General features: G+C 43.3%; 1 protein-coding gene and 2 long non-coding RNA genes across 3 annotated transcripts in view; 1 reads left to right on the top strand and 2 right to left on the bottom strand.

The window, feature by feature from the left end:
• Positions 1-20069, bottom strand: part of LOC120739208 (mitogen-activated protein kinase kinase kinase kinase 2-like) — a 39611-nt gene that overhangs the window by 2221 nt on the left and 17321 nt on the right. Inside the window, exons 5-9 of the mRNA XM_040040906.1 lie at positions 11324-11482; positions 9580-9673; positions 9418-9504; positions 9265-9335; positions 9106-9161 (exon numbers count right to left, since the gene is read on the bottom strand). Of these exons, the coding sequence (XP_039896840.1) occupies positions 9106-9161; positions 9265-9335; positions 9418-9504; positions 9580-9673; positions 11324-11482 (467 nt within the window). The remainder of the gene's footprint in view (positions 1-9105; positions 9162-9264; positions 9336-9417; positions 9505-9579; positions 9674-11323; positions 11483-20069) is intronic.
• On the bottom strand, positions 12723-13299 carry LOC120739210. The gene is made up of 3 exons (XR_005697141.1): positions 13103-13299; positions 12885-12943; positions 12723-12800 (listed from the first exon to the last, which is right to left on the bottom strand). It is a non-coding gene; the product is annotated as an uncharacterized LOC120739210 (long non-coding RNA).
• Positions 16824-20069, top strand: part of LOC120739211 — an 11721-nt gene continuing 8475 nt past the window's right edge. Inside the window, exons 1-2 of the long non-coding RNA XR_005697143.1 lie at positions 16824-16835; positions 18650-18657. This is a non-coding gene — a long non-coding RNA (uncharacterized LOC120739211). The remainder of the gene's footprint in view (positions 16836-18649; positions 18658-20069) is intronic.

Raw genomic sequence — 20069 nt, forward strand, 5'->3', positions numbered from 1 at the left:
AATGAACTCACCACGATTCTTATTTCAAACTTCATTAAGAGCTACTGGATCAACAGGGGTGTCCTGGATTTGTTAGTAATATAATATAGTAATATATTATTATTAGTTTTAATTATTTAGTCAAAAATCAATTCCAGACTGCTCTGAAAGAAATCAAAAAGAAAGGACATTTTCTGAAGACTGAGCTTTAATGCCAGATATCTATACGATCCAAATGTAAACACACACTTGTAGTTACTGAAATTATTCATTTTCACAGGTTGTGTGTCAATTGTTTGAGAAAATCTGGTGTTAATGTCCCCTCCCCCCACAAAAATGATCAAAAGGAAGTGCTGAGGTTATTATCAGGATGTCCTAAAAGCTCTCAGTTAATCCAACATGCTGCAGCGAGAGTCCTGACAGGGACTAGAAACAGAACATTTATTGGCTCCTGATAGAAGTAACTTTTGCGTTTAAACTGCAGATGTCTATTATTAAAAGATACCTCCGTTATAAAGCTTTCAAATGTATTAAGATGTTCATATATTTTTGTATCACATGCCATTACATCCTGTCACACACACACACACACACACACACACACACACACACACATACTAAGTAAGCTTGAAAAACAGGAAATGCTGTGCAACTGTCTCTTGGTATGTTATAAATAAAGCTGACTACAGTGCTTCGGTGTGAGTGTCACTCGATCACTCACCCGTGCACGTAGCTCTATAAAACTCCTTTTGACTGTCTTGTATTCCTTCATCGTATTTAAAAATGTCACACACCACTGACATTTAATTGGTCCTTCGAGCCGGAGAGTTGACTGATATTATTATATCATCTAACTGTCCACAGACGGAGTCATCGGATCCTGACGTTGTGATCGCCTGCACTGTAAACGCTCGCTTCCAGGAAGACGAGGAAAGCCCAGAGTCGTAAAAATTCGTCTACTGGCCAGTGTTTTAGACAGGCTTCACGGCGGCAGGACTCGATTACACCGGGAAAGAACACAGCGCTACTTTGAAGGTGAATATAACACAGTCATGAACATCATGCGTTTAGAATAAATCGACTTTAGAACGACACTCATGACCGTAGAATCCTGTGTGGATAATAAGAGAATCCTGTGTGGATAATAAGAGAATCCTGTGTGGATACTAAGAGAGGTCCTGTGTGGACCGAAGGTTCGGAAGTAACCTATAAGACGGGATTGCACTTCCTGTGTGGATCGCACCCGCTAAACACTTTAACAAGGGCAGGTTAGAAAGTAACCTATAAGACGGGATTGCATTTCCTGTGTGGATCGCACCCGCTAAAAACTTTAATAAGGGAAGGAGTGTCGAGTAAAAGCAGGTTTTTTTAAGCGCGTAATGTATGTGTGTAAAGAGTAAGTACGCCTTTGAATAGAGACTCTAGGTCTCTGTACTACTCTTCTGTTTTCCTGTGAGGTATTGTGTGGTGGGGAAGAGAAAAGGTTGCGCTTCATCGCATAAAATTGGGGCCGCCCTGAGTTTAGCTCAGGGTAGAAGGCTGCCTCAATAACCTCCTCCAACCCTAGTACCACCAAGCCCCACAGTGTGTGTTGGCAGTATTAATAAAATAAAATAAAAAAAATAACCATGGGAAACAAACCCACAAAACCTGAACTAACTAAACTAAACTAACTGAACTAACCAAGAAAAAAAAGAAAAGAAAAGAAAAGCAGAACAAACAGGCTAAGAAGCCACCCGCTGAAACCAAATGGTTTGCAGTCCCTCTGCAGTAACTGTTTTAAGGGGAACCTTACAAACAGAACTAAACAATGAAATATAGTTGGCATGATGATCATGCCCAGATTGTATAAAATAAATAAAAGGAAATCATTCACATGAAAACCTTTTCTATAAAAAGAGAGATGCATAAGGTAGATTAAGGCTGTCTCATTGTTCAGCCAAGGAAAGTGTGTGAAAAGGTAAATGTCTCCAGCCTGGATGACGGGTGGGACTGCAGCCCACCCAGAGCCCTTGATGGATACAAAATAAAATATAGAAATAAAAATAATAATAAATTACTTGGTTCGACATGCAACAGAGAAAATGAATGTGACTGAAGGTTGGATCTGAGATGAGGCAAACAGAAGACCAGTCTAAAAAGTAGGCACAAAACTGTTCAGAGAAAAAGCAAATTTGTACAGATTGGATGAATTCTAAATTATCTGTTTGCTGAGTAAGATGATCCTAAACTATTAAATTGGCTCAGTAGTAGTATAGTGATTTACACTGATAAAATGTTGTAATATACTGTTGTCATTATATAGAAAGAAAAAGATGATAATATTAATAAAAATATAATATTAATGACAAGAAGTATCCTAGTCAGTATGATGTGAGATGGATAATTGTTATGAAGTAGTCTGCATCAAGCTTAAGGTTTGCTCAAACTCAGTATAATGACATATGAGATGAAGAAAATAAAGGAAATATCTAAACCAATTAGGTGCATAGAGGCACTTAACCTGCTTGAAAACTTGTCATTTATCCTAGATAAATATTACTGAGATGTAGAGCACATTTATAACGACAACTAATAAGCCAAACCCTGTAGATAACAGCTAAAGCTACAAGATTGAGAAGCTGATTTAAATATGTGGACACTACTAAGCTAATGAGCGAGTTACACATTTTTATTTATTTGTTTTTAGAGCAGAAGCTGCATAGAAGACAGCACAGGGAGCTGTCTAGCAATGAATAAGGAAATACACATACACACGCTTACCACAAGGTTTTCAAAATAGTCCAACACTATATGCGGAAGCTCTTAAGCACTCAATGTCTACTTGCACTCTGCCTGCTCCAGGAAAGTTCCTACTATATGTAGATGATATTCTGGTGACCGAAAACACGCAGGCAGACTGCAAGGCAAACACCCTCACCGTGCTATATCACCTAGCACAGCAGGGTCACAAAGTTTCACAACACAAGCTGCAGCTGTGGCAGTCAAAGGTCATATATCTAGGTCATGAACTGACAGGACAAGGCCGCAAACTGTTAGACAGCCGAAAAACAGCAGTACAAGAAAACCCAAAACCACTAACAAAGCAGCAAATGATGAGCTTCCTTGGTCTCTGCAACTTTTGCAGAAGTTGGATTCCAGAATATGCTCTCAGAGTCCAACCCCTACAAGACTTAATATATGGGAAAAATCTAGCCTTAAGAGACAAACTGACATGGACACCTGACGCTGAAAAATCATTTCATGATCTGAAATCAGCATTACAAACCAGCACTGTCCTAGCATTGCCAGACTATGACAAACCATTCTATTTACATGTGGATGGCAGCTCTGGATATATGAAAGCTGTACTGACACAAGCCTTTGGGGATAAACAACGACCATTGGCATTTTATTCCTGCAAACTTGATTGTGTAGCCTCTGGTCTCCCCACTTGCGTGCAAGCCTGTGCGGCTGCAGCAGAGGCAGTGAAAAAGTCAGCAGACATTATATTGGGTCACCCTTTAATAGTCAAAGTACCACATGCAGTCACCTCAATACTGCTGCAAGCAAACTTATCATATCTGACACATGCAAGACAATTATCATACGTAGGTATTTTGCTATCACAATCGCACATCACCATAGAGAAGTGCGGCCAGCTTAACCCAAGCACATTGCTTCCTGCAGAAATAGATGGTGACTCACATAGCTGCCTTCACAAGCTAGACGAGGAAACGAAACCACGTGCCGATATATATAGCACACCACAACCATCCTTTTTAGATATTTTTGTAGATGGGTCCGCAAGTAAAGACAACACTGGCCGAAACTGTGTAGGTTATGCTGTGACAACAATAGATACAGTCATTGAAGCACAGCCATTAACCTCCTCATACTCAGCACAAAGTGCCGAGCTAATAGCGGTAATCAGAGCCTGTGAATTACACAAAGATAAGGATGTAAACATCCACACAGACAGCCAGTATGTCTTTGCCGTAGTACACCATTTTGCTAAAATCTGGCAGAACAGAGGAATGGTAACATCCACAGGGACCCCAGTACAACATGGTGAACTTTTGAAAAAGCTTTTAGAAGTAATTATGTTGCCAAAACACCTAGCTCTATGCAAATGCGCTGCACATCAGAAAGATAATTCAGCCATTACTAGAGGGAATAACTTTGCAGATAAGGCAGCAAAAGAGGCAGCAGGAAAAGAAGCAGACGCTTTTACATTAACCCCCTGCCCTCTGATATCAATAGATGTTTTGAAAGACGAACAAAAAGCAGCATCAAAAAATGAAAAATCCTCCTGGTTAAAAGACGGAGCAATATTACAAGACGATATCATGACATGACCTAAATCTTTGCACAAAGCGGCAGCGTTGGTGACCCGTGGGAAAACCCACGTGTCAACAGCGGGGAGGCTACATATACAAATTAAACAATTCTACTCAACGAATTAAACAATTCTACTCAAAAAATTTTGAAGCCTCAGCAAAAGAGTATATTAGAACATGCATGATATGTCAAAGACACAAAGAGGTCAGTTTCAGATTCTTCTCCAGTTTCTTACAGGTTGAAACCAGGTGACTGGATCCTGATCAAAGTACTCCAAAGAAAAAACTGGAGCACTCCCAGGTGGGAAGGCCCCTACCAGGTCCTGATCACCACGCCCATGGCATGCAAAATTGCTGAACGACCTTCGTGGATTCATCAAAGTCACACCAAAAGGGTAGAGCCTATCTAAAGCATAGACCCTAGTCTCCTCCAGACCTCTTTGTGTTCGCCCGGTGGGGGGTAGGGTGATCAGGTGGCAACACTCGTGAACCCACCTCTCTGGCCGGGGTCTACTCACTGGGGGTCTTGAGAGAGAGACACAAGGTCAAGAAGAAGAGACGCTCACCCAAGGGAAAATCATCCAATCATGATGACCAACATGCTATTACCAGCTCTTCTGAGCCTGCTGGTTGTCTCCCAGACACACGGGTTCAACCCTTGTAATGACACAGACGGACAGGCAAAGAAAACAGACGACCTCTACCTGTGTTACAACAAGACAAGCTTCACCTCTACCGTATGGATACCTTTTAACTCATTCTACGTAGGAGGATACAAAGCTGAAGCCTGGAAAGGCTACGACTGGTACCTATCCAGTTCAGACGGAAACAACCCAGGATGGGACACCGTTTTCACTTATACTGGAAATGATTGGACGCCATATCAAAGCAGTCAACTGCAAGAATCAGCAAGAAACCTTTCAAAGCAAATGAACTTGACGAAGACAGCCGAACACCTGATCCTCAACTTCCACACGCTGAACAACCCATTGCTGGAGAAGCTACCAAAATCACAGAAAAGAACCCACCTGGTTCCAACGCTGGCAAGTAGCTCTAACTGCTACCACCTGACCCTATTTATCTACAAGAGCGGAAAGGATCCACATCACTTCGTGACAATATGCAATAACATAACGAAAGGCATGGTCCCATCATCCACAGAGGCGCCACAGGAAGAAGACGAACCAAACGGAAGCCCGGCTTTATCTGCAGGCCCACTCTCAAAAACGATGAAAACTGCCATAATAGTGGGACCAAAACTAAAGCCAGACGACTGGTTCCGAGTCACCACAGGGATCACAGGACACTCAAATAACTGGTTATTACTGGCAGAACAAGCAGCTCAAGATGCTAGTGATGACTGCATGGTCTGCCTAGGACCAAGACCAATACTGAGAGTGGTACCTGCACCTATGGAAGAAAACTGCCTGACAGCTGTAATGAACCATACCAACATTCAAGACAAGAACTGCACAAAATGGGACAGAATCTTTCCCATCACCAACGAAGAAAAAGAAAACCCATCTTCTCACAAGATGTGATGGCAGCAAACCACACCTGCATAAATATGATAGGCCCAGGAGAAAGGCTGGGAAGCCTCAACGCAACTAGCTGCCTAACCATTACAAAGGTGGACTCCTCATTCAAGCCACGAAGCAGAGCTGATGTCTGGTGGTGGTGTGGAGACCTAAACCTGTATGATCGTTTGCCTAACAACTGGATTGGCATGTGTGGATTGGTATCACTGTTGCTACCCATTCAGGTTGTAAAACTCAAAGCCACGGATATAACTATAACAGCAGGACGACTGAAGATAAACCCACGACAAAAGAGATCAGCACCAGAACAACCTGGACCAGACCCAACGTACATCGATGCCATAGGCATTCCCAGAGGAGTGCCAGACGAATATAAACTAGTGGACCAAGTGGCTGCCGGTTTCGAATCGTCGGTGTGCTGGTGGTGTACAATCAACAAGAATGTGGACCGAATTAACTACATCCACTATAACGTCCAGAGACTAGGAAACCTGACACAATCAGGCTTCCATGCAGTGGCCGAGCAACTAAGAGCCACCTCACTGATGTCTTTCCAGAACAGAATTGCATTGGACATGCTACTGAGCGAGAAGAATGGGGTGTGTTCGATGTTCGGAGAGCAATGTTGTACCTTCATCCCTAACAACACAGCAGCTGATGGAAGTCTGACCAGAGCCCTAGAAGGCCTGAAGACTCTGAACGAGAAAATGAAGGAACACTCAGGAGTCGACACTTCTATGTGGGACAACTGGATGAACATGTTTGGAAAATATCGGAGCCTAGTGTCATTAATCCTGGTATCCGTAGCAATGTACGCAGCCATACTCACTCTGTGTGGATGCTGCTGCATACCCTGCATCAGAGCACTGATAAATAGATTGATTGCAACAGCAATAACCCCTCATGTGATGTCCCCACAAGAGACTATGATGCTCCTCGAACACAATGAAAGTGACACAGACTCTGAGGAAGAAGAGGACGACATATAAATAAGGAAAAAGAATTTATAATGTTGAACATTTAACTTTGCTAAATGACACTCTAGTTGAAAATCTACCCGCAAGTGACTAGAAGTTGATAAGATGCAAAATATTTGAACAACAGCAGGGAATGATAGAAGTAACTTTTGCGTTTAAACTGCAGATGTCTATTATTAAAAGATACCTCCGTTATAAAGCTTTCAAATGTATTAAGATGTTCATATATTTTGTATCACATGCCATTACATCCTGTCACACACACACACACACACACACACACACACACACACACACACACACACACACACACACATACTAAGTAAGCTTGAAAAACAGGAAATGCTGTGCAACTGTCTCTTGGTATGTTATAAATAAAGCTGACTACAGTGCTTCGGTGTGAGTATCACTCGATCACTCACCCGTGCACGTAGCTCTATAAAACTCCTTTTGACTGTCTTGTATTCCTTCATCGTATTTAAAAATGTCACACACCACTGACAGCTCCAGAATAAAAGATTCAAAATCCTCACATAAAAGGTTTTGAATAATCAGCCCCTGTCTTATCTTAATGACCTTATAGTACCATATCACCCCATTAGAGCACTTCGCTCCGAGTATTTAAAAGTAAAATGGGAGCCAGACCCTTCGGTTTCCAGGCCCCTCTTGGTAAATGGTAAATGGACCGGTTCTTATATAGTGCTTTTCTACTCTGAGCACTCAAAGCTTGCCTCATTCACCCGTTCACACCCATTCATACTCTGACGGATGCACTGGAGAGCAACTTTCATGCAGGATATCTGGCATGTAGACGGGGAGTAGGTGACCTGCTCCCCCACCTGAGCTACAGCCACCACTTCTGTGGAACCAGCTTCCAGTTTGGGTTTGGGAGACAGACACCCTCTCTACTTTTACATTAGGATTACAACTTTCCTTTCTTCCCTGAATCCTCCCTTAGTTAGCCTAAGTCTAGGCTGCTGGCGGGTTCCCGTGATGCACCAAGTGTTTCTTCTTCAGTCGCCCTTTTCACTCACTATCTGTTTATACACCTCTCTGCATTCAATCATTAGTTGAGAATATTCTCTGGCTGTCTTCCCCAGATTGTCTTTGTCCCGTCTTCCTCCTCTCACCCCCCCAACCAATCGCAGCAGATGCCCGCCCCTCCCCCAGCCTGGTTCAGGTTTTCACCTGCTAAAAGGGAGTTTTTCACCTTTGTGCACCATAATTGCAGGGCCTTTACCTTACAATATACAGTGTCTTTGTCACGGGCTGCGACAGCAGACCGTGGAGTTGTAGAGAAAGTAGGGCCCAAACGCGAGACTCTAGTGAAGGACAGTGGATTTATTTATGGTGAGTGGACAGAAACGACAACTATATACAATTCAAGCACTGTGACTCCTGTGGCGATTCCTCTGAGAATCCCACACAGTGCACGTGTCCATAGCAGTAAAAAGGTGACAACTCCAAAAACCCGATTCCACTCCGTGATTTCCCCTCGTGACGACGTTCCTGACTCCCGACTCCTGGTGACACAAAAACACACACAGCTCAGCAGGCAGCCTTTAGTAGCGAAGCCGATCGCAACACACTAATCTACGGAGGTACTTAACAGGTTCGACTTAGTATAATCCCGCGCCGACTGGGGCTCCGCCACCTTCTTAATAAGACGCCCCTCATGAAGCTATCAGCTGCAGCTGGTGAGAGCTAATGGGTGGCAGGTGCGGCAGTCCCCAGTGCGGGAACACTTCCGGGTCGCAGTCCCCTCAGCAACCCCAAAACATCCGGGAGCACACAGGGAGAAAGGACAAAAAAGGGAGAGAAAACCACCAAAACATAACATACGGAAAAACATATACAAGAAATACATGAGCTCTGGGTCATCAGACCCAGCCCATGACAGTCTTGAAGTGACTATTGTTGTGATTTGGTACTAGCATAAAGAAAATTAGCACTAAGGAAAGTAGTTTTCTGTACAAAGTGTCAGGTAGATGGTAGTTGGTAACTTTAATGGCTGTTTTTTTTTGGAGGGCTGCATGCAAACACATAGGCTGCATTTCCTAAATCCTTGGATCTGAGTAACCAACAGAACAAACACTCTAGTGTGACTCCTGCTTTAATGCTACCATTAATGCTAGTAGTATTCATGCTACTTCTACATGCTACTCTGAAAATCACTTCCAGGTCTATTAACAATAGTATCAAGAAAAATACTATCCTGATTACTTCTGATGTACTAGGATTACTAGTTTCTCACAGTGATTGATAGCTCTTGTCAGCATACTGTTAACATACCTGTTTGTTCCCAGAACTCTGAACACACGACTCTCATCTGTAATTTCTTGTGTTACCTGCACATAAAGTGAAAATTCACATGTGTAATGACTTAGAACAAATATGATAAGCACATGATACGAGCTCAGCCAACGTTGGATGAATTTACTAGTTCATCACCTCATCTGAATGGAAACTCCTCCCTTTGAGGCCATGCTTCCAGAACGCCAGCACACTATCCTGCAAGCAGACTGACAGAACAGGAGGTGTCACTCAGCTTTCAGGACACACATCAGCTCTCATTCACTCTGTTTGTCACATCATTATTTCTACCTAGTGTTTCAATGGGGAAGTCAAAGACTATTTCTGCAGCCAGCTGTCTGGATGGAAGTCCTTGCAGGTTCACGATCTTTACAGTTCCTGTCCAAACGGTACACAGATTGAGAATGAGCACGAAAGACATTTGAAGGATTCACAATATGCGAGGGGACTTACTTTCCAAGGTGATGAGAACAGTGTCTCGGTCCAGCTGGGTTACCTGCACGGCTCTGAGTGCTCCACTATCTCCTGACGCACGGAAAGAAGGAAGCTTGTTGAAACAAGTTGAAGCTTGAAGCTTCAGGAAGTCAGCAGAGACACGCAGATACGGTCCTACCTGGCACTGGAACAGGAGCGCCGTTCAGGGGCCCGTTCTTCGTACCTCGCTAAGTAGGTTAGCTGGATTTGATTGTTGACGATTTCGCGTGATCTTGGATCGTTCGGTTCCCGGAAGCTCATCCGGGACTTGCTGCCATAGCAACAGAGCCGTAAGCGTAAACCTGCTCGGGAGCAGGTTTACTTTATGTAAACAGGATTAGATCGCGGCCACGCAGGTATGTCCGCTTCATTTATACGAAAGCAACAGCGATATTCCACCACTGTTTCACCATAAATAAATAACATCAATGTAACTAAAGATAATGCAGCACTTGATCCTTTTATTGATTTCACACAGATACATACAGGTCATTTCCTAAAAAGGGAAATGTACTATTAACATTCTATTACATGTATGTGATTATTTCAGATGTAATTCATATTTCAGAGTAGTAATTGCAAATTACTTTGTGTAATCAAGATGGGAGACCACGGCTATAAAAGCGAAGGTGGATTTGGGAAGTCTGTCACAGCCATGTCCTGTCCGTTTACGCGAGCAACCCATTGCGGAAGGTGCAAGATTGATAAGGAGAGTTTTCAGAATTCAGCGTATATTGCGGGATAGACAGGATCCTTTAGCTCAGCGCGACAGTGTGCTCATAGAGAGATATCGATTTTCCCGTGAGGGTATTATTTACTTAACCAACTTGTTGACGAGGGGGTGCAGGACCACCACCTGTCTTTTTTTTGCTCTGCCCTTTTCTTGGTTGCTGTCATGAACAAACAAACAGATTATTTCAGGGTCTCTTTCCAAGAGACTAAAATCAATATAAGTGATAAATATTACCATTCTGTAGAATATTCTTATATTCCACTTTTACCTGTTCCCATGTTCTAGTGGGTCCTGTTGTGGCTCTAATGTGAAAGGGAATATAATATAACATAATATAATATAATGTAATATAATATTGGATAATATAGTGTAATATAATAAATCTACCCTACTGCCTACTGGTGTTGGCCAGAGGGGCCGATGGCGCGATATGGCAGCCTGGCTTCTGTCAGTCTGCCCCAGGGCAGCTGTGGCTACAACCGTAGCTGCCTCCACCAGTGTGTGAATGTGAGAGTGAATGAATAGTGGCATTGTCATGCGCTTTGGGTGCCTTGAAAAGCGCTATATAAATCCACTCCATTATTATTATTATTATTATTAAATTACTTACGAGTTTAATTTGTCAGCAACTTTCTGCCAGCCCTCTCTCCTTGCTTTTGCAGCCTTTGCAGTGTTCCCTTGCGTTCTGATTAAACTCTGAAACTCCTGAAATCTCTCACTCAAGAGTTCTTGCTCTGCTGCCGAAAAATACCGAGCGCGCTCCTTCGACATTTTTGCCGACCAATCAGAGGGTTGCCGATCAATGTTTCTACTATCGATGCGTAGCCCCTTTTACGACACCCAGTGATCTCACATTACTTCATCCAGCTATACTAATCGTCAACAGCAGGTGTGTTCGGAGAACCGGATTAGCGAGCTCAAGGTTAGCACGATGATTTGGTCTTGGATGTGTCATTTGATCTTGGATGTAGTAAGCGACGTACGAAGAACGGGCCCCAGCTCTATAATATCAAACCTGAGCTGTTGGCCGGTTGGTGGTTTATCATTACTACAGTCTCTCACTCCAACACACAGCTGAGGAAACTCATCTGTTGCCAACACCAGCAGTTCAAATATCGGAAGAGAATCTGGGAGCCTGATGGCGAGTTGCTGTGAAACAGTCACCAAGGAAAACAAGAAAAACTAAATAAATTCTCATGATGGTTAAGTGATGCTTGTTAAACCTGAGCTGAACCTGTTCATACAACCATCCAAAACAGCACAACAGAATTCTTGTATGATTAGTAAATCTTGAGATTAAAGATAAACCGATGCCATCCACCCATCCATCCATCCATCCATCCACCCATCCATCCATCCATCCATCCACCCATCCATCCATCCATCCATCCATCCATCCATCCATCCCATCCATCCATCCATCCACCCATCCATCCCATCCATCCCATCCATCCACCCATCCATCCATCCATCCATCCATCCACCCATCCATCCATCCAGCCATCCATCCAGCCGTCCATCCATCCATCCATCCATCCATCCATCCATCCATCCATCCACCCATCCGTCCATCCTGCCATCCATCCAGCCGTCCATCCACCCATCCATCCATCCATCCATCCATCCATCCATCCACCCATCCATCCATCCAGCCGTCCATCCAGCCGTCCATCCATCCATCCATCCACCCATCCGTCCATCCTGCCATCCATCCAGCCGTCCATCCATCCATCCATCCATCCACCCATCCATCCATCCACCCATCCATCCATCCATCCATCCACCCATCCATCCATCCATCCATCCATCCACCCATCCATCCATCCATCCATCCATCCATCCACCCATCCATCCATCCAGCCGTCCATCCAGCCGTCCGTCCATCCATCCATCCATCCATCCATCCATCCATCCATCCATCCATCCATCCATCCATCCATCCACCCATTCATCCATCCAGCCGTCCATCCAGCCGTCCATCCATCCACCCATCCGTCCATCCATCCGTCCATCCATCCATCCAGCCGTCCATCCGTCTGCTTCCGCTTATCCTTTTTCAGGGTGGCGGGGGGCTGGAGCCTGTCTCAGCTGTCTTAGGGCGAGAGGCGGAGTGCACCCTGGACAGGTCCCAATCTGTGGCAGGGCTAACACATAGGCACAGACAACCATTCGCACACATTCACACCTACGGGCAATTTAGCGTTTCCAATGAACCTGTCCCCTAACTGCACGTCTTTGGACTGATGCCACTTTTCCATAATGTTGTGACACAGGCGTGTTTCTCCAAGCAGCACTGTGTTAGGACTGCAGACAGGCTTAACACAGAGCTCTGTTCTCACAGTACATACATTATCTTCATGAAATGTGCGAGACATTCACAAAAAAACTGTCTCATACCACAAGAGTAAAATCAGGCCAGATGGGACAGCCCCGCACAGAAATGTGCTATCTGTGTATGGGTTTCTTGCTGAAACAGAGAGAGCAGGACTAAGTGTCTGCAGTTGTTCTCCGTGAACAAACAGACTGACCAGAGTAACTCTGCATTGCTTACCTACACTGCACCTCCTACAACCTTTAGTGTCAGGAATCTTTACAGATATGGCAAACTTTCTGTGGCCAACAGAGAATATCCAGGTCAGAACAAGCAGACAAAATTGGGTTTACAGTATCCTCCTTCCTCAAAATCAGGTGGTAGCATCATACATGACATTATTACTACTGCTGCACCTACAGCTCCTGTTTCCCTGCATCTGTGATGGCGTGTCGTACCTGAGACTGATCCGCTCAGTGAGGCGGTTGGTGCTGAGCGACAGGCTGCTGTGTTTCTTGTGCAGATGTCCTTTCTGTTCAAACAGAGCTGGCAGGCTGTGCGAGTAAAGCTGGGCCGACTTCCCTGCAGGATGGAGCCTTTTTAGAGCAGCATATTATCGAGTGGACACAATGTTCTCCGTTTGTGTCACGCTGTTTGTTACCTGATACGGACATCAGCACATTGTTCATAACATATAGCCATATATATCGCTGAGGGAGGAGCTGTGGGGAAAAGACAAGCAGTTCACTGAGACTTCAAACATCCAGCTTCAGTCATCAGACTGTTCCAGAAACACCATTTCCTGGTTTTCAGTGCTCCTCCTTTCATCAGGAGCTGCACTCCTTACTCAGGTTTTTCAGGGTGATGCGATTAATGACTTGCACTTTTCTGTTATTACTTGCATTTTTACACAATGCTCTTCTACTCTGACTGACACTTTCAACTACCAGCTTGACCGCACATCACTCTTTTCTACCTCAAAACGACCAGTTACACATGTCTGCATGAATTCTGCACGCACGTTTGCACTACAAGCTGCACACAAACACGTGCACACATCCATGATTTACTCCAAACCTAACCTTCAGCCCTTTGTAACTTCCAACCCCTTCAGTGGAAACATCGGGAGAAGTTTGCCAGTGTGGGATTATAATATTATTTTATGCCATGTTAGACCCCTAATTAAAGATTGTGAATTATTATGTAGTTTTAGTTTGCATTATTCTCCTGAATTAGAAGAAGGTGATAACTATTGCATTTGTTAAACTGATTTGCATTACATTAGACTGCTGATTTATTGTGAATGAATGATATTGTTTTATGATGCATTATACTGCTGAGTTATAAGAAATACTGTTCGCAGAAAGTCATCGCCTTATTTGTCTGATTAGAAGAGAACAGAACATACTGGAGAGGTTTTCTGCCCCATCTCAGCAGGAGCAGATAAACAGGGAGCCAAGGTCGTAGCTTAGGCGCTGTGTGAGAGAAAGAATGTGAATGTTTAGGCTTTTATGATTAGGTGGGGGCCACTAGAGGCTATAAGAGTTTGATCAATGCTCCACCATTTTGAGATCTGATGCTGTCTGCGTACGGTGTCCATCTCCCACGCGTGTGATCATTAAAATCATCGTTTAACTCAACCCGGCCGGACCAGTGTTGTTATTTTGGTTTTTCCTCTTGTATCCATCCCCAGCATTTGAATCCATAACACCATCAAACTCCTCGTTGGAGGGGAGAGGGAGGGGAAACAGGAGGACAAAGGAGGGCGGGAACAACTGAGCTGTAGTGCTTTTTTTTTCAACTGTGCAATATTTGCAATATTGTTTTATATTCGACCTTTTTTGTGGGGCAAATAATATTGACACCAGTCATTTTGAGTTTTTCTGAAATGATTCTGTTGTTGTGTACAAAATATTAAAAAAAATTAAGCTATAGGGAAATCCTCTGGTTGAAAATCCTGTTTAAAAAAGCACTTGGGACAATTGTGTTGGTGACAGCTTTTGTTATAATATCAATAATATTTCTATGAATATGGGATACTGTTACATGTTTGCATAGACTTTTGTGGAATGTGGAGACTCATTTTTTGGGGTTGGTGGAGATGAGTGTGAAGATCCAAACAATCCCTGTCAGTGATGGAGAAGCTTTGATGAAAATATTTGGTAAAAAGTTCACCAGCATGAAGGAAATGAAGTTTCAAACTTTCCTTAGGAGGAGCCCAGCACGCCTGCTTAAAGAATAGTAAGTGTGGCGATGTGGATGCTTGCAGCGACTGCTGTATAGAGGCCATCCTGCTACACATGAAACACATCAGAGTCATAATTGTTATTTTAGTCACATGTTTGTTTATTATCCTTATTGTTTTATCTGGGACTGTTTGCAGACATCTCAGAGAGAGGAGACACCAGCATCTGAACAGAGACTCAAACCAGCAACCTGCAGCTCCCTGCTTGGCTGCTCCAGTTTTCTCCTCACTCATGTTGCCCACCAGTGATTTCTAGCTGCCCACCCACACAGCAGGCTAGAATATGCGCTGAGCCTCAGCACCCAATACTTGGACATGTTTTCTTTATTAAACAATGAACCAGACCCCAAAAAGTAAACAGCTGTTATTGCTAGGCAACGGGAGCAGCATTTGGAGATGCAGCACCTGACATTCCTGACCATGTGGGCGGAGCATGCATGAAATGGAATGTTTAGTAGAACTGTGCAACACAAGCACTTAGTTACAGCATGTTTCATTGTATCCAGACACAGCTAGAGACACATCTACAGCAGCATCTCTGTGCAGGACAAACGACAGCTGACGAAGAAACATCGAAAACTTCACTTCACTCCTCTACAAAACGTTTGTTCCTTTGTTTAAAAGGCCAAAATGAATCAAGGGAGATCGAGAAGAGGATCGGCGAGTGCTTCACCTCACAATACAGTACAGCTGATTCATTTTAAATTTCAAATGATACAGGCTGAAAATGTCAAATTAAAAGAAGAGGCAGAAAAATCAAGAGGAGAAGCTAAAAATTCAAAGTTTGAAACTGAAGTAGTATTGCAGGAATTACTGGATGTGGGTCTCAAACTTAAAGGAGAGAAGATGAGAAAACAACAGGCAGAAAACGAGAATGAAAACATGAAGAAAGAACTGTTGGAAGCTCAAAAAGCATTGGAGGAAGAGAAAAGCACAGCACAAGAAGCCAAAAATAAATATCAAACTGCAAAGAAGGAGGCAGGAAATGTGATGCAGGAATTACAGGAGGTGCAGGAAGCTTTTGAAGAGGAAAAAAAGGAAAATGCAGTTGGAAACACAAGAAGCTGCAAATGTAATGGCTGAAGCTGAAACACTAAGGAAGGAATTACTGCATGTGAAGCAACAACTTGAAAAGGAGAAAAAATGTAAACACGAGGCAGAAAATGAGATTGAAAATATGAAGAAAGAATTGTTGGAAGCTCAAAAAGTGTTGGAGGAAGAGAAAATTAAAATACAGGAAGCAAAGAAAGAAATGGAAGATACAAAGAGTTACACTCAAAACATGAAGAAGGAACTGATGAAAGTGCAAGAGGAACTTGCAGAAGAGAAAATTGAGTTGAAGGTATTGAAGAAAGAAACGACGGTGACCAAGAAAGGCTGCAAAGATGAACTTAAAGAAATACAAAAGCACAAAAAGGAAGCTAAAGAGCTCCTCAAACAGAAAGTAAAACTGGCCAAACAGCAGCTGAAAGAAACATTTAAAGATGCCGAGGAGCAGCTCAACAAAACCTTAAAAGAGCTGAAGGCAAAAGAAAAGCAAGCCGAGGACAGGAGGGGATTCTGGAGCAGACTGCTGAGAAAGAACTGACCCAGCAGCATCTTCCTCCTTCCCCCTCTCTCAACCTTTCTTTCACAAAAATCCCCCCAAACTTTACTTGGGACGTTTGTTTGTTTTTTAAAAACTCTATTCTGAATACATGTACTGACATACAAAAATAAAATTGCCATAACTTGACCTCATGTTGCCTGCTTCTTTTCTTGTGTCTGTGGATGTAAAACAGTAACACACTTTCTGCTCTGTGTGTTTTTAATTGTAAATAAATGCAATATATCTTCATTTTAAAAACTTCTGCTCTAAATCTTTTTTTAGCAAAATGCTTTTTTTGCCCCTTCCTGATTTCTTATGTTTTAACATGTTTGTTACATTTACATGTTTCCGATTTCAGGTGTTAACACAGATGGTCAGAGACAGAGGTTTGGACAGCTCTTTCCCTTTATTTGTATTTATTCAGCTTATTTTTATACTCAAAAATCCATCCACAAGCTCCAACGCGTCCAGAACTCTGCTGCCTGTATCATCACCAGGACCCCTTCTATCCACCACATCACTCCTGTCCTGCAGCAGCTTCACTGGCTCCCGGTCAAATATCGCATCAATTTCAAAATACTCTTGCATACATTACGCGTCTACCGCTCGAGTTGGAAAAATCTGAACTCCAGCGTCAAATCGCGCCGCGACAACCAATCAGGAGCCTGGTGACGTGGCCGTGACCTAGGTCAAAGGGGCAGATCCAGCCAAAGCCCTTCATTCTTCAATGGAGGGAAGGCTAATCAGCGCCGTAGCAAACAACCCAGAGCTGTACGACACCAGCTGCTTCCTGTACCGAGACAGGAATATAAAGGACCGAGCTTGGAGGAAGATATGTGAAGAGATCGGGCAACCTGGTAAGTTCATTCATTTCTCTTTTGAAAGTTTTCGCTGACCCGGGGAAGCCGCACAAAAGCTAGCAAGCCACCGCTATTTTCCCACTGACGTACAAATACCGTTCTGCTTTTATGCATGTTGTCATTTAGGAATATATTTTATTGTTTATTAATAAACAGCACACAGTGGTCCCACTGTTCATCCGTCACTGCTTCGCTTTTTCGCTGATTTTCTTTCTTTTTTTTGCACCGTACAGCATTGCATTCTGCAGCCTGATTGACAAATCTCCTCCGTGTCGTGTCTCCTGCGCTTGCCAAATTTATCATGTTTGGTTTTGATAACCATCACGTCCAATAGAAAAAACAGCACAAAAATACCCATAACTATGAGCCTCATTTGGAAATAGACACCTGCACCGCGAGGGAAAAAGGCGCACGAAAGTGGCGGGCAGATGAAGACAAACCGCGGCATAATAATACTTTAACGTTTTGCAATCTACAAAGGTTTGCACTTTGAGAATCAATTGTGAGAACTGTGACCAATGTTCATGTGTGTGGGGAAAACAGTGTATAAAGTGTGTGACCAGGGGCTAGTTATTCTGAGAACCCCTGCTGCAATAAATGAGGGACCACTGTCTACTCTATGATTATTATATTCAACCTGTTAACATTTAATACTGTATTGATAGAACCAACTGATTCTGCAGCAGAGCATCCCCAGTCCCTGAGCTCCTGCTGCTGCACCCACAGATATGTACAGCAAGCACTGATAGCTTTTTAGTCGGTGGGATTGCCTTGTGATCACCTTTACTAAATATCTACAACCAATCTGATTATATCCTGTTTTTGTTTTTTTTCAATGTTGAAATTAAAATCTAGTAGCAGTCTTCTCATTTCTTTGTGTTTTGTGCTGTTTTACAGGCCCACAGAGGAGGACGGCTCCGAGGCAGATGAGGGACGGGTCCCAGGACGGTCCGCCGGCGGTGGAGCTGGCCATCCTGGTGTCCCTGAAGAGTCCACACCAGTCTCCAATGGAGCATTTCCTCCTCAGCCTTGTTCCTGCTCTGGAGAGCAGCTGGGTCCTTTTTATTCCTGTCTCTCTGTAAATACTTATATTTTATATATTTATGTTTAATGTTTTTCTGTTTGAGAATGTTTATATTATTTCAAATAAATTTATCAAATAATGTATCCCTTTCCTTGCTTGAATCATTGTTAATATTTTTGACAAATTAACCTGTGATAAGACAGCATATCAAGATAGAATATGCTAGATAGAACCATATAACTAAAGATGAATCAAACTGTTCAGTTTTATCTAACTCTCAGTTTAAAGAAAGGCTGGTGACCCCTGTTATAGAGTCTGACAGCTGCAGGGATTATATACAAATATTCATCTATACCAGAATTAAACCAGGTCTAAATAAAAAGGAGTGAGTATCACTACAAAGATTAACCCACAGTGGTCCTAATACCAGTTTGATATCAGCAAACACCGAGCGCATACATTGATGTGACACCACAGCCATGCTATCATTGCAAACACTGATAACAGCATAAATCGAATTAAATCGGGACTTGATGAGACATTTCGGGTATCACTAGAAATATTATAAATAGTCGTCTCCATACCACAGTTTGCGTTCAGTAAACACAGACGGCATTCATTGATAGCATAGCACATCCATGTTAGCAGTGTATAAACGATAGTTTAGCATATATTAGCACAGGTATCAATAAAGGACTACCGTATTAAACACTTTTACTAACCTCAGGCAGATGGACAGGCGCTCTGCAGGTGGGATTGAGCACCTGTAGTTGGTGTCTAGGCGGGCAATGCTTGGACCAACGCGGGACAGCAAGTCCTCAAACTGGGCGAGGGAAAGATATCGCTGAAATCGAACGTCATCCAGGCGCAGCTCCTGGAGCAAGTGGTGAAACTCACCAAACTGCTCACGCCTCTGGAGGACCTGATGGACCCAGGTACGGCGAGGACGTCCTTAACGTCGCTGCTCTGCTCTCCACAGTAAATAGAGAGGGGAGACTCTCTCTTCAAACGCTAGCTCGACAGCTGACAAAGATACCGGTCTGGCACAACTTCCTCCCACATCCCTCCCACATTTCCGGTTCACGCGCGTCAAAATATGATATTTTGACGCGCTATGGATTTTTCTTGGACACGCTTTGAGACGCGAATGTGCACGCGTCAAATTAGGGGCGTTTGGGGCGTTTTGTTCGCGTCCATCGCGTTCGGTGTGAACACACCGTAAGGGTCAAATGGTGGAGAGTCCAAGCTGTATTGAAGAATTTCTAACTTCATGTAGGCTAAACAGCGGCCTAGAATTAGACTCAAAACCCTGCAGTTGCCCAAAACAAAGGGGGCATTAATGTACCAGATTCTACAGAACACCAGAAATAACTGCTAAGATGGGTCCAACACATCTGAGTTCATGCTGGAGGAACTGTGGGACACACTCTGCCAACCATACTTATATATTGTGGCTCTGCCCTAAACTCTGTGTATTCTGGAGGAAGATATTTGATGCTCTCAAAGACATTTTCCAAGGTAAATATTCCACTAAGTCCTACAGTAGCAGTGTTGGGAAGGATTGCAGAACATATTGACTGCAAAGCCCAAACTTACCTGCTAAATATATGACTCACTGCAGCCCTAAAATGCATAACTATCAGATGATTAAAACCAGAAACTCCCACATATGGATATATGGATCCAGAGAGTGTATGATGTCTGTCGG

This window comes from Simochromis diagramma, unplaced genomic scaffold (genome assembly GCF_900408965.1).
Source record: "Simochromis diagramma unplaced genomic scaffold, fSimDia1.1 OVJJ01000288.1, whole genome shotgun sequence".
NCBI lineage: Eukaryota > Metazoa > Chordata > Actinopteri > Cichliformes > Cichlidae > Simochromis > Simochromis diagramma.